Here is a 13863-nt window from a genome sequence, read left to right on the forward strand (position 1 = left end):
AACTAGACCCTGATGAAATATCAAATTACAAACCGATTTCAAACCTGCCGTTTATATAAAAAATACTAGAAAAAGTAATAATAATTATAATTTGCCACATATACATTACAGCGAAATTCTTTTCTTTGCATATCCCATCCTTGGAGGTTGGGGTCAGAACACAGGGTCAGCTATGATACAGCACCCCTGGAGCAGAGAGGGTTAAGGGCCTTGCTCAAGGGCCCAACAGTGGCAACTTGGTGGTGCTGGGGCTTGAACCCCCGATTTTCCGGTCAACAACCCAGAGCCTTAACCGCTTGAGCCACCACCATGGTAGTGTCAGCCCACTTATGCTCCTTCCTACAGGAAAACAATATCCTTGAAGAATATCAGTCAGGTTTTAGGCCCCATCATAGTACAGAAACTGCACTAGTTAAAATCACAAATGACTTGCTTTTAGCTTCGGACCAAGGCGGCATCTCGATTTTAGTCTTGCTTGATCTTAGTGCTGCATTCGACACTATAGATCATGACATTCTCATAGATCGCTTACAAAATCACAGGTATGCAGGGACAGGCATTAAAATGGTTTAGATTCTACCTGTCTGATCGATACCACTTTGTAGATTTAAATGGAGAACTGTCCAGTGTAGTGCCAGTGAAATACGGGGTCCCACAAGGTTCAGTTTTAGGACCTCTGCTTTTCTCGGTATACATGCTTCCATTGGGTAACATCATTAGAAGGCATGGGATTAGTTTCCATTGTTATGCCGATGATACCCAGTTATATATCTCATCAAAACCAGATGAAATATCTCAGTTGTCTAGACTAACTGAGTTAAAGATATTAAAGATTGGATGACTGATAATTTTCTATTACTAAATTCTGATGACAGAGATATTACTTATTGGCCCAAAAACTAGTACACAGAAGCTCTCGCAATTCAGCTTGCATTTAGAAGGATGTACTATTACTACTAGCTCAACAGTGAAAGACCTGGGCGTAATATTAGACAGCAACTTGTCCTTTGAAAATCATATTTCCAATATCACAAAAACAGCCTTCTTCCATCTTAGAAATATTGCCAAGCTTAGGAACATTTTATCTGTATCTGATGCAGAAAAACTAGTTCATGCATTCATGACCTCCACACTGGACTATTGTAATGCATTACTAGGTGGTTGTCCTGCATCTTCAATAAACAAGCTACAGTTAGTCCAGGATGCAGCCGCCAGAGTTCTTACCAGATCAAGAAAATATGATGATATAACCCCAATATTATCATCCCTGCACTGGCTATCTGTTAAACTTAGAACTGACTACAAATTAGCACTACTTACGTTCAAGGCTCTAAATGGTTTAGCTCCCATATCTAGCCAGTCTTCTAACATGTTACAGTCCACCACGCTCTTTAAGATCACAAAATCCTGGACTTCTAGTAGTTTCCAGAATATTAAAGTCCACAAAAGGGGGTAGAGCGTTTTCGTATTTAGCTCCTAAACTTTGGAATAGTCTTCCTGACAGTGTTCGGGGCTCAGACACAGTCTCCCAGTTTAAACGTAGACTAAAGACTTATCTCTTTAGCCTGGAATACATTTAACACATCCCATAACCTTGTGCTCCAGTACATCTGATTAAATGCACATTATCATCTAGTACTGCTAATATTATGAACAGCAGCTATGCTAATGCTGTTCCATTGTTTCCCTTCTTCTACCCATCCCGAGGCATACAGAGACTGTGCCGGCTCCAGTGGCATCCGGAGATGGACCAGCTCCAGCCGGGTTCTGCTTTGTGAGGATTGGGGTATTCAAAGCAGTGCTGTGGACAACAACCTCCTTATTGATTTACATAATATCCTACACATGCTGTATCGGCATCACACAATTGTCACCCAAATGAGGATGGGTTCCCTTTTGAGGCTGGTTCCTCTCAAGGTTTCTTCCTCATACCATCTAAGGGAGTTTTTCCTTGCCACAGTCGCCTTAGTCTGGAAATAAATGCAGCCTCAGGCTTTAAAATTTAAAAAAAAAAAATGCATCCATGAGTGGTTCACAAGCATTCAGGTAAGAAATCATGAAATCAGAAAAGAAAATCGCTTCTTCATGTCTTTTTATTATCCTTTTTAGGGTTTATTTAGAAAATTAGAACAAAAGCAGTAAATTGCTACATTTTTTTTATTCCATCTTAAATCAATGTGATGCTGCACTTTCTGAACTGTAGTCCCATGTTAGAATTATGTACCTTGTTCCATGAAGTCAAATGGTGAATTAGGTTGTTGAAAAGTTGAAGAAACGAGGTAAATGCAGCCTGGTAATATTACACCATACACCATGTCCACTTTATTGCTGTCCATACTGAACTACAATGCTTGAAATCAATGGCAGAGGGGAAACTAAAAATGAAGCAGGCAGCAGCCATCTTTGCATTCTGGCAACCTGAAATGAACAGTGCATATAATTCAGTGCAGACATATTCCTTCGAATCCAAAGCCAGAAGCAGTAAATCTATAGACTTCCTTGAGGATGATTCTGTCTCTGTGATGGAAAACCTGGGCGCCACATGCTAGTTGATCTTGTCCTGGAAAATGTAGAGGTTGTTGGTTGCAGCCACGGCGATGATGTTCTCTGATGGGTGCCAGGCTGTGTGAAGGATCTTCTTACTGAAGTCTAGGCTGTCTACGCTGATCTCGTCTTTGCGTCGCTTGCCACCCACACACACCTTGCGTGGCTTGAGGATGGCTCGGGGTTTGCTGTTTTCCCTGGATGCCTCCAGTGTGACATCACGCTTGGTGTTACGATCAAACATGCGGAAGAAGTTATTGTAGGATCCAGTCATCAAGACACTGAGTGACAAAGAATTGGAATAATTTATAACAAAGTAAATTGCCAGCTTTCATATTACAATTATATGCTATACAATGGGCATAATTCCGCCATCAATCTGAATACAAACAAATTTAACCTCAAATCATTTGTAGGAGAAAGTATTCATGGTTTTCATGAAAATCTTGTTATCTTGCATATCTTATTTACATTTCTGCTATTTGGCAGACACTCTTATCCAAATGTGCTTTGAACTCTCTATCAACAAATACATTAACACTAGTTCAATAGGTCACAGATCAGCCTCAAATGAGCGCTCCTGAGTTTGTGTAAAAGTATGTATTAAGAGAGTTTTTAGCCAACAGCCTCTATCATACTTTCTTTCAACTGATGTTCGTATACATACATCATGAATACATATAACCCTGACCCTGATTCAAAAGGTGCAGGCTATTTGGTAGTAAAGGCTACAGCAGGGTGCAATGCTTTCTCTTACAAAGCCCCATAGTTACTCAGACTAAAATCCAGGCTGAAAACACATTTGTTTATTCAATTTTTTATGAATTTATTTTCCTAGGTAAAGAAGCAGATCTGGAGAGCTCATGGGCATAGAGTTACTCAAAGCTCCTGGTTCTACAACCCCACTTGTAAAATGGACATTAATTTTAATCACACGCTCTGGTATCACCCAAATTAGGAGGATTTCCCTTTTGAGTCTGGTTCCTTTAAAGGTTTCTTCCTCATATCATCTCAGGGAATTTTTCCTTGTCGCCATTGCCTCAGGCTCATTTTAATTTAAACTATATTTCATTTCATTTTCTATTTCTCTAAAGCTGTTTTGAAACAATAACTATTGTTAAAAGCACTATACAAATAAAATTTAATTGAATTAAATTGAAATGTAAGCAGGTCCAGTTAATAAACTGAAATGGTAAAATGGTAAGTGATAAACTGCAAAAAAAAGTTTAGGTTACCAAAACTGAGAATAATGTACATTTCAGAGTTAAACAAAAAGACCTTTTTCAGAGAAGTAATGGGTTAACAATTTAAAACTGTTCTGCAGCATTTGAAGTAAATTAAGCCTTGGAAGTTGATGCTAACAATTCTTCCGATGTCCCAGCTTTTTTGATTACTTAAACTCTCTGTAAAAGCAGTGTTAGAACAGACTGTTTTACTACACACTCATAAGAAATATATGGACAGTATTTTACTGCAGGAAGTAGTATATTGCTATCATTATGCCGAAAGACAATTAACGAAAAAAGACAGACTGACCATTACAACCCTTGAAAGTGTAGGTGTTTCCTGAAGAGAAATTTCAAAGAAAGCCAAGGTGTCAGTGAGTACAGAGTCCTACATCATCAAAAGGCACTTGTAAACTGAAGAAAACTCCAGCAGGTAGAGGTCTGGCAGACCCAAAGTAACACCTGAATCAGACAACATGTTTTTGAGAGTCAACAGCTTGTGTGATAGGCAGGTCACAGGACAACAGCTTCAAACACAGCTTAACACTGGTCAAAGTAAGCATGCCTCAGTCTTAACTGTGATGAGAAGACTTTAAGCTGCAGGTATGACATGTCACTGGAGTGGTAGTGGAGTGAAGCTTGCCTGGGCCATAGAGTACCGGACTACTGAATACTGGAAGGTGTTATGGACGATTGTGTATATATATATATATATATATATATTTTATATATATATATATATATATATATATACACACACACACACTCATTCACTCACGCAATCAAACACTACGGGCAATTTAGAGAGTCCAGTCAGCCTAGAAGCATGTCTTTGGACTGTGGGAGGAAACCGAAGCACACGGAGAAAACCCACCAAGCACGGGGGGAACATGCAAACTCCATGTTCTCCTGCGAGAGCGAGATTTGAACCCAGGATGCTGGAGGTGTGAGGCGAACCTGCGTGTTTGTCTTCTGCTTGTTGCTACAGTGGCAGAAAATGTGGTCATGAACATAGACCCACTCCACAATCCTTAGATCTAACCTATGCTTAAGCAGCTTTTGGAAGCAAGCCTCCAGCAGCAGGCAGTGATCCAGGGGCTCACCCAGAACCTACACATCGCCACTGGCTCTGAAGAAACTCTCCTTCAACGCTCCCGCATCTCTCCCTGACCCCTGCTGCGATGCCTAGCGCCTCCTCACAACGTTGAGGTGAGGATGACATTAAAGTGTACTTGCACACATTCAACAGAACAGCTATCAGAAAAGTGAAATAACTGTGACTGGGCCCACATCCTTCCTCTGAGGTCTGAGAAGCACATGTCTGTGGAAGTGGTAAAGAGAGTTGTCATGGACCACTTCCTATGTGTATGTCTTTGCAGAGTGCAAAGCTATTGGGCTATGAGGTACCATTACCACCAAAGAGAGGGTGGAGGCCCTTGAGTGTGTCCTGGCCCTTTTTAAGTTCAGCAGGGGAGAACGGCAAGAGAACCAGACAGACTCAACTGCTCTCAAGCTTTCTGCTGCCAAGATGTGGACCAACATGTGGAGAGAAATGCCATGAGAGCCACCCTAGCTTGGGACCCACCACAGACAAGCCCCTGCTGAATGAGCAAGACCCTCCAGGTGGCTCACATGCTGAATAGATAACGGGACCGATTCCTCTAGCCTGTCATGCATGCAGAGGTCTGGGCCTTCTGCCAGCAGTGTCCCCAGAGAACAGCAACGGACACCAGCAGTGATTCGCTGCCCTGCAAGCAGAGTGTGGTCTGTGTGGGCTAAGAATTTTGGACACTGGGATAGACGGACAGGTCGAACATATTACATTATCTTTCAGTATTTATTTCAATCTAATTATTGTATTCATAGTTGGTTACATCCCTGGTGAATACAATAAATATCTGAAAATATATTTTAGTTTGGTTTGCCCTATGAAATAATTTACACAATACTACAAGACTAAAAGATTGATCTTAAAGACTAAGGCCCAATGTCAGTGCAAAAAAATAAATAAAAAAAATAAACAGAATATCTGTTTTCAAGTTGTTGGGAATTATTTTAAAAATAAAAAGTCTACAAATATTATAATTTCACTCCCCTTTCTTTATCAATTTAATTTTTAGTATTACATTTTTTGCTTTTAATGAACAGTCATATTAGCAAGCTAGCTAACCTAAATGAAAATGTGCACATAATTATTTGATGTGATTTTTTATGATGTGGCAATAATAATATCCAATTCAAATGATGTCTATTAGGGCATTTTGTACATAATTTGACATCTAGTTAGCAATCTAATTTTACATCTTCCCTTCTATGTGTTTGAATCAACCATTTGAATCAACACTAAATAAATAACTCAGATAAAATACATTTCTTGTGAGTAAAAGTACTGGGGCCGAACTTGCAAATTTGACTTGTTTATCATTCACTAACACTGGAATGTGTAGGGATAGAAAATTTACTGTGGCCGGCCACTAGAGAGCCTCAGAGACATTTTGGTGCCCCTGTAATAGTCACTGATCTGTACTGTCTTTGTAAAAGAGAGATTGTGGATAACAGTAAAGCCTTGTTATAATGAACGAAATGTAGACCATACTATATTTCTTCTTTTATTTAGTATAGAGTATGATTGCCCTAATATTTCTATGGTGGAATGGTGAAACATTTTAGAATATAAAACCATGCAGTGTGCCAGTGATATCATATAAACATACCTATCTGTTCCATTCCATACACATTCAAACTTGTCAAAGATACAGTCATTCTCATAAAGGGAGCATAGTTTACTTCTCAGGTAGTCGTGGACCTGTAAAAGAAAGACAAAGATGAACAAGTTCAAGTCAAAATGGACAGAAATTATGGGAATTTGTAAGACCTGCAATTTCAATTGCAAAGGGAACTTCTACTGAATCCTGTGCATCAGGTAAAACGTACCTGGCTAGTTTCATCGCAGGCACTACTCTGCAGGCTATGCTGTGATCATTACAATGTCTACCTGGCAACTTTCTTAGTTTCTTGTACTTTCTTGGATCATTATACTGTTCATTACTAAGCGCCTTTACTAAGTTTTTCATAGCTGGCATGCATTCCTGTATTGTTTTTTTTTTTTTACATGTTTAAAAGATTTATGAGATTGCTAGTCATTGTAACTCAGTAGATCTGAATAAGGCAGCCTGCTGTGATAGATTTGGAGTTTCACGTGACCAAAAAGCACCACAATACCTGATAGGTCTCCAGAGGTTTGTTCTCCATGTTAAGATCCCATACTTTAACAGTAAGGTAGTCACGGGTCATTAGATAACGACCACTGTGGCTGAACTTCACATCTGAGATGGAGGAAATGATCTCGGAGAAAAAGGAGCGATTACTGGGGTCCTCTGGTTCCTCAAAGACTGAAGAGTATTAAATGAATCATATTAATGAGACATAAATAGGTATCTGAAAAAGTTCTCAGTGCACTGTAACTCATACAGAAACAGAAATGTTTAATCACTGAATAAACTTACATTTGCAGTGGTTGTCACAGAGTGCAGCTGCTCTCATGTCACACAGTCGTATGGAACCCTTGCTACTGCTATAGATAAACGTGTTGCACTGGTTGGGATGAAACTCTGCTGCAGTGATCACTTCTGTGAGTTCTTCCATGTTGGTTGGTTTTATATCTACAATGTCTGAAGAGTTAGGGTGAAGGAACAGTAACACTAAACAGAGCTCTGTCTAGAAAGTTTGTACTGACTTTCAAGTGCAGATGTTTCCTGGCTGTTAAAATATTACCACTCGTCTGTTAGTATCCATCCATCCACCCATCCATCCACCCACCCATCCATCCATCCATCCATCCATCCATCTATCTTCAGTAACTGTCTTATCCTGGTCAGGATGGCAGTGGATGTAGATGTCCACATTTATACTAGTTTGGTCAGATAAAACCTCTCTATATATGTAAATATTAAATACTGTCAGATTCATAAGTATTTGGCCATAATTTTTCATGATATGCCTCTGCACAGCATCATAATGGATTTGAAATGAATCAATCTTTAGCTTACTCCAGCTTGTGGGGCCTTTAGTTTTCTCTTCAGGTAAGTGGCCATTTAAAAATATTCCTTTTTTTCATCTTAAGAAGCTGTGAAGTTTGCAGCATTTGTCAGAATCTGAGCAGAAAGTATAGTTCTAAACACTTCAGAATTCATCCTGCTGTTTCTATCAGCAGTGAATTTATCAATAAACACCAGTGACCCGTTATATTGTCAGCCATATATGTCCATGTCATAACACTGCCTTCACCATGCTTGACTGATGATATGGTATTCTGTGGAACATGAGCCCTTCCTATCCTTCTCCACTTCATCCTCTTCTTTTACCATCATTCTGGAACAAGTTAATCTTAGTTTCATCTGTTCAAAAAATCTTGTTCTAAACTGGCCATTTCAAATCCATTGTGATAGTCTATACAGGTAAAATTACAAAGATTGTGTCATTGTGAAATAATCAGACATACCCAATCACCCAAACTTTGTACATTATACATCATAATTGTATTTAAAAAATGCAGTAGCTGCCATGATTCTGGATATACTGGTAGATAATTTTCTTTATATTTCCCAAATGATTGGATATAGACTAATTATAAGCTAATGTTAAATCACTCATCTGAGTAAGCCCTTCCATTGCAAATGTCTGAAATAGGCTTGGTGATGCACATCTGCTATGCAGTGGCAGTATTTTTAGCCATAACAGGTTATCCGTCATACTATGGCATGGAATCAAAACATTACACTATCTGAGTCTTTTAAGTCATGAATTCAGTCTGAAGCTTTTCATCTTGGTCCCTTTAACTTGCAGATCAATAGTCACCAACAGACAAACATGCCTGTAAACTGTCTTCTGATGACCTGTGGGATGCTAGTTAATGGCTTTGTGCAGTAGCGTAGCCCTTGAAGAGATAAAGATAAGACAAACTGTTTGAAGGTAGTGGAAGGTTAATAATGTTTATGTTTACCTATCAAAGCTGTTCATTTAGTTTAGTGAAATGAGATAACTGGCCTCACCTTCAATTGTCACTGGAAATGTGTTCATTTTTATATCTGAAACAGACAGGACTTTGCAGTCTCCTGTAAAAAGTCGTGTATGTAGGATAGGCAGGTAAAAGGATACTGAAACTTCTGTTAGTGATTTCCAGGTTCCACAGGTTGATCCTCAGATCATCTGTTGACATATACGTTTCGTTGTCACTGTTTACTGAAATAGAGTTGATGTGATAGGTGTGTGCATTGGAGAACACTCGCCGAGGTGTAGCTTCCACCATCAGGTCCATGGGCCTCAACACTGGCACCTTACAAAGTGTAAAGGTGGGGAGGAGAAGTGTGATTGGTTGAGAGAGAAAAGTGAACAAAGAACATTTCTTTGTATTTTCCTGAATCAACCACAAAGCCACAACAATATAAAACATATACTCAAGTTTACATATTAAAACTTGGTCACTGAACAAATATAGTTATTTCATCTTTCAAATTTTTTGGTGTTCCAACCTATTTTGGAGATCACCAGTGTGATCATTCTTTTTTAGAAAGTACCAAATAGTTAACTTGGCCACAACTAATGTTTTACCTATTTCTATCAAATGTTTGTTTTCAAACTAATGATGGCTTGCTTCACTGGCAGTAACAGTTTTTTGAGGTACATATTAAGAAGTAACAGCAACAGATTACAACTGTAAATGCCACTTGCAATAAATTGTAGATCTTTCATTTGCTTACTTTTAAGTAAAATGATAAGGGAATAAGTGATCAGACCATTGTCCAAATCTTTTGAAGGTGTATATAAAAAGTGTAGTAATTCCTGTACCTTTTGCCCAGTCTGGATGTAAATACCTAGGGTTAACTCCAGTAGTGACTGTACATATACAGTATTGCCAAAATATATGTAGCCATTACATGAAAAGCATCTGGATTTTTATTTTTAAATCATTCATTCACAGTCCCTCGAATGTGACAATGTTTTTTCTTTCACAAATTCTCCATATCCAGCCACAGGCTCTCATAAATGACCTGACCTTGTCAGTGCTGTGCAGACAGGCCATTTATCATTACATACCAAGAGCCCCTACAGTGGGGTCTAATAGGAATCACAGTTCTTTTGTCAGAAGGCTTGCCCTTAATGATGACTAATTCAAAGAGTGCAGCCCCTACATGCACCCCACTGCAGGAGAGTGTTTTTACCCCCTCCGTTCCATCACCTGCTTTATGGGGAAAGACCCTATCTAATGACAGACCTCTCTTACACTGTGTGTCTTGCTGTTTAGACTAAAGGGAGGGGGAAGGGCTGAACGCTCCTGCTGAAGCAGGTCATTATCACTGCACAGGGGGTATTTTTAAGGTGTTTTTGGGGACGGAAAGACTTTACGGATAAATGGAAAACATGTTCCTTCATATACATTACGCTTTGTGAAATGATAATATATAAAGAGGCACCACAGTAACACCACTCTTGACTTCAATTTCTATCTATTAATACACAGCATATTTAGTGATTTTTTATCTTGTCTTTGCCAGACATTTAGTCAATATCAGTACTGAAATACCTGAATGAAACTTTAATTTAGGTTAAGTGCTGGGGTATTGAGCAATTAACAAGGAAGAGACAAGTTATTGTTAATATCTCTGCCAATTATGATAAAATATTGGGAGAGCTGATAGTACTTCATCATTAACTTATCTTTGAATTGAGGTATTAAAAATTGCAGTCATCTATGCAAATCATAGCAGGCATCTGGCAACATGTCAGTGTGTGTGTGTGTGAGAGAGATTTGTGTGTGTGTGGGGGGGGGCATATATTTATATCCGCTTCACAAATTGCCTTCCCTATTACGCTGCTTAAAAATCTTTAGTTCAACCATCCAAGCGCATGTTACTTTTTCTAATGCATAGGCTAAGCTACGAGTTTTTGTACCTTCCTGAAGTGAGGAAGCTTTTCTATTTAGAGTGATTCTCTTCTCCACAATACCAACACACACAATTCTGCTAGGAAATTCCCTATAAATTTTATCCTGCAACATCAAGAAGAAAGCTAGTATGCACTGGGTGTAGCTTTATTGCAGGACTATGTGAAGGAAAACACATTAAGGTAGCTGCCTATCAAAAAAAAAGGCACTGAGGTAGTGTGAAAGAAAAAAAGGCATAAATGTGTCTGTTAGAGATAGTGACTGTCTGAGTACTGTCTAACACAACCATCTGTTAACAGCTTGACATGGCACACTAATGCAACTGTCCCCTATACATGCATTTAAAACAACAGCAACATCTACTACTACTACTACTACTAATAATAATAATGCACTGTTACTAATAAAACACTCTATCACACCAACACAGCATAGAAAAAATAAAGCTGTATAAAATTTTAATTTTTTTATTTCTTTTATTAACCTCAATTTGTGTATATTGTCTCCTTTTCCAGCACACATATTCCTTAAATTTTATTTATTCATTCGTTTGTTTTACTTTTTTCATTAATGCCTTTGCCCCTATAAAAAGCAACAAAATGCAATTCTGTGCTTCTTACTACTCTTCACCGGCCACTCTTTATACCATTGTTGAGATATTAAATTTGTCTACATTATTATGTATGGTAAGAACAGGTTACTGGTTATATCACTAACCAAATAACAGCAAAACAATAAGCAACTCACTTTGCTGCCCTTATTCAGCTAAATCAAGTGCTATTGATGTGTGTCCTTTTAAGTTGCACTCCTATCATATAGCCATTTGATGCTCTTTAAAAATAGCTTAAATAAATAGAGCTTAACTTTGCTGCAGCTAAGAATATGAAGGAGACGCAAAAAAAGAAGGCAGTAAAAATGTTTCATACATGTCCATTATGCATTATTATGCACAATTGCATTAACCATGTTAGTGCTGTTTGGCTAAGCTCCTCATTTGGTTAATAATAACATACCATTTTCAAAAATATATCAACAGGTTTTTTTTTCTCAGAAGGAGAAAAATAATCTGCCTCAGTAGAGAGAGTCAAAAGTAGGAAAAGAATAGATGCCAAAATGCCATCCTAACATTGCTTGGTTAAAGTATTACCTTAATTGATATTTCATTGCTATTGCCAAAAATCATTTATGGACTGCCCTTAGAACTAGCTTCAAACACATTCTATATTCATGTGTGATCACCATTTACTTAGGAGAGAAAGAAAAAGATTAGTTTTTGGCATTTACTCCAAACCTGGTTTTAACCCCTCCTTCTTTGGGTCTGCATTGACAGATGGACCTGTTTTTTCTCTAAACACTGGGGACCTAAAACATTAGCAAAGATCTTTCCCCCAAACCCCCAAATTATCTCCTCCCCCAAAATCACCATCTCTGTTGTTTAGCAAGCTATAAAAACATTCTGGTTAGCTTCTGAAAGCTTTTCTTTCATATCACACTGCATTGCCAAGTAATAATGCCTTGGCATTCGTTCTCCTGCCACCAGAGAGAAGAGTGGGAAAGCAGGATATCTTACCCTCAGTGCTGTGATGGTGGTGGGGTCCCGCACCCTGCCATCCTCATCCTTCAGGTTATAACCCTCTGGTCGCTTGTCTCTCTCACTGATTTTCCACAACTTGACAGTTTTATCTGAGAGAACAAGAACCAAGAACTGTCTCAACTACCTTCTTAGGTATAGGGGTTTAAATAACAAAAGTGAGGGACAGAACCAGTTGTGCTAACAGAACATTAAATAATGTCCTGATACACTAGATGAGGACAAGCAGGAACAGTTCACAAAATTGCCATAACCAGAACAGATAAAAGATATATAAGATAAGATCAGTACCTTTCGAATTAACTTAATTAAAACATAATCAAGCCAACACTTTCATGCTGGCCTTTTGGCACATTTCCCTGTTAAATATGCAAAGCAAGTAAAAGCTGACTACAACTTAAGCATACGTCAGTGAAATTAGTTATTTTAGAGTTTATTACTCAGGCAGCAAAATTTAATTCCCTTATGCCATTTTACCCATGTGCTATATAACACAGCAGTTTTCTTGGATTCAGTAACAACTGCTCAAATAGATCATGTGATGCTTGTGACTGCAGAATTGGTGCATTCAGGCCTAGGGAATGTAACAGATACTTCTAATTTTCACCTTTCCTTTAATTCAGTAACTCTTCCTGGTCCTTGGAATTCTATATATTTAACCAGTCATAAAATGAAAATAAAAACTGATCTTGCTTGCCATTGGTGGAGAGGAGAAAGTAGGCAGCATTCTGCTGAGGGAGCCAGCGGATCTTGTTGATCTTTTCCTCGATTTCCAAGCTTTTCAGGTAGTCAAACTCAGGCTCATGGCTCTGAAATGTGCTGTAAACGTTGTATTCCCCTCGTCGGTGTGGTTGGTTCTTACTCTGAAGAAACCAATAATAAAGACTATACAGTTAGAGGATTTTGCCTAAATGTCTGAACAAAAATGGCTTGTATAGTAACAGTACTCTAGGAAGTGCATGCCTTTTTAAAATGGCAGACAATTAAATGCAATTTGCACAACATGATGTAATAGGTTTGATTTTCAGCGTGCATGCCCCCTGTGTCAATACAATCATACATGTCCTAGTCAGCAGGCTGGAACAAATAAGTGTCATCATAAACTGGTTTTCAAGGATGTATTTCTCTTCCTGTACTTTTGTGGCTGAAATCCCAAGACCTCTGTCTGTTGTAGTGCATTGCAGTGGCACATGTGTGGGTGATTTTCCCTTTGTTTTAGAAAAAATGTGAGCAGGGCATTAACATAAGATTCTTCAGTGATTCATGATAGTGGGCAAGCTCAAACAGGCCATAGTATCCCAAAGAGTGAACATCACTTAGTGTAACATCAGAATCAATAGACAGAATAGAAAAGTCGAATGGAGGGGATATCTTAATGGGAATAGACTAAACCTTGGTGGGTGTTAAGAGTGCGGGAATATGTTTCACCTCACTGTTACCAGAGATTAGCATTTACAAACTTTAAGTATAAATTTGTACAATTTTAGTCATATGGATGGGTCAAAAGCAGTGCAAAAAATTTAGCTCTGATTTATTGTTTACTGACAAACTATAAAATA

General features: G+C 38.4%; 1 protein-coding gene across 2 annotated transcripts in view; it reads right to left on the reverse strand.

Annotated features, from left to right (window-relative positions):
* Window positions 1–2082: 2082 nt before the first annotated feature.
* Window positions 2083–13863, reverse strand: part of ppp2r2bb (protein phosphatase 2, regulatory subunit B, beta b) — a 48414-nt gene continuing 36633 nt past the window's right edge. For both annotated transcript variants that reach the window (XM_058414702.1, XM_058414703.1), the window contains exons 3-9: window positions 13002–13167; window positions 12284–12396; window positions 8928–9105; window positions 7277–7441; window positions 6993–7162; window positions 6485–6576; window positions 2083–2825 (exon numbers count right to left, since the gene is read on the reverse strand). In XM_058414702.1, the coding sequence (XP_058270685.1) occupies window positions 2546–2825; window positions 6485–6576; window positions 6993–7162; window positions 7277–7441; window positions 8928–9105; window positions 12284–12396; window positions 13002–13167 (1164 nt within the window). In that variant the 3' untranslated portion in view covers window positions 2083–2545. The remainder of the gene's footprint in view (window positions 2826–6484; window positions 6577–6992; window positions 7163–7276; window positions 7442–8927; window positions 9106–12283; window positions 12397–13001; window positions 13168–13863) is intronic.

This window comes from Hemibagrus wyckioides, linkage group LG18 (genome assembly GCF_019097595.1).
Source record: "Hemibagrus wyckioides isolate EC202008001 linkage group LG18, SWU_Hwy_1.0, whole genome shotgun sequence".
Classification (NCBI taxonomy): domain Eukaryota; kingdom Metazoa; phylum Chordata; class Actinopteri; order Siluriformes; family Bagridae; genus Hemibagrus; species Hemibagrus wyckioides.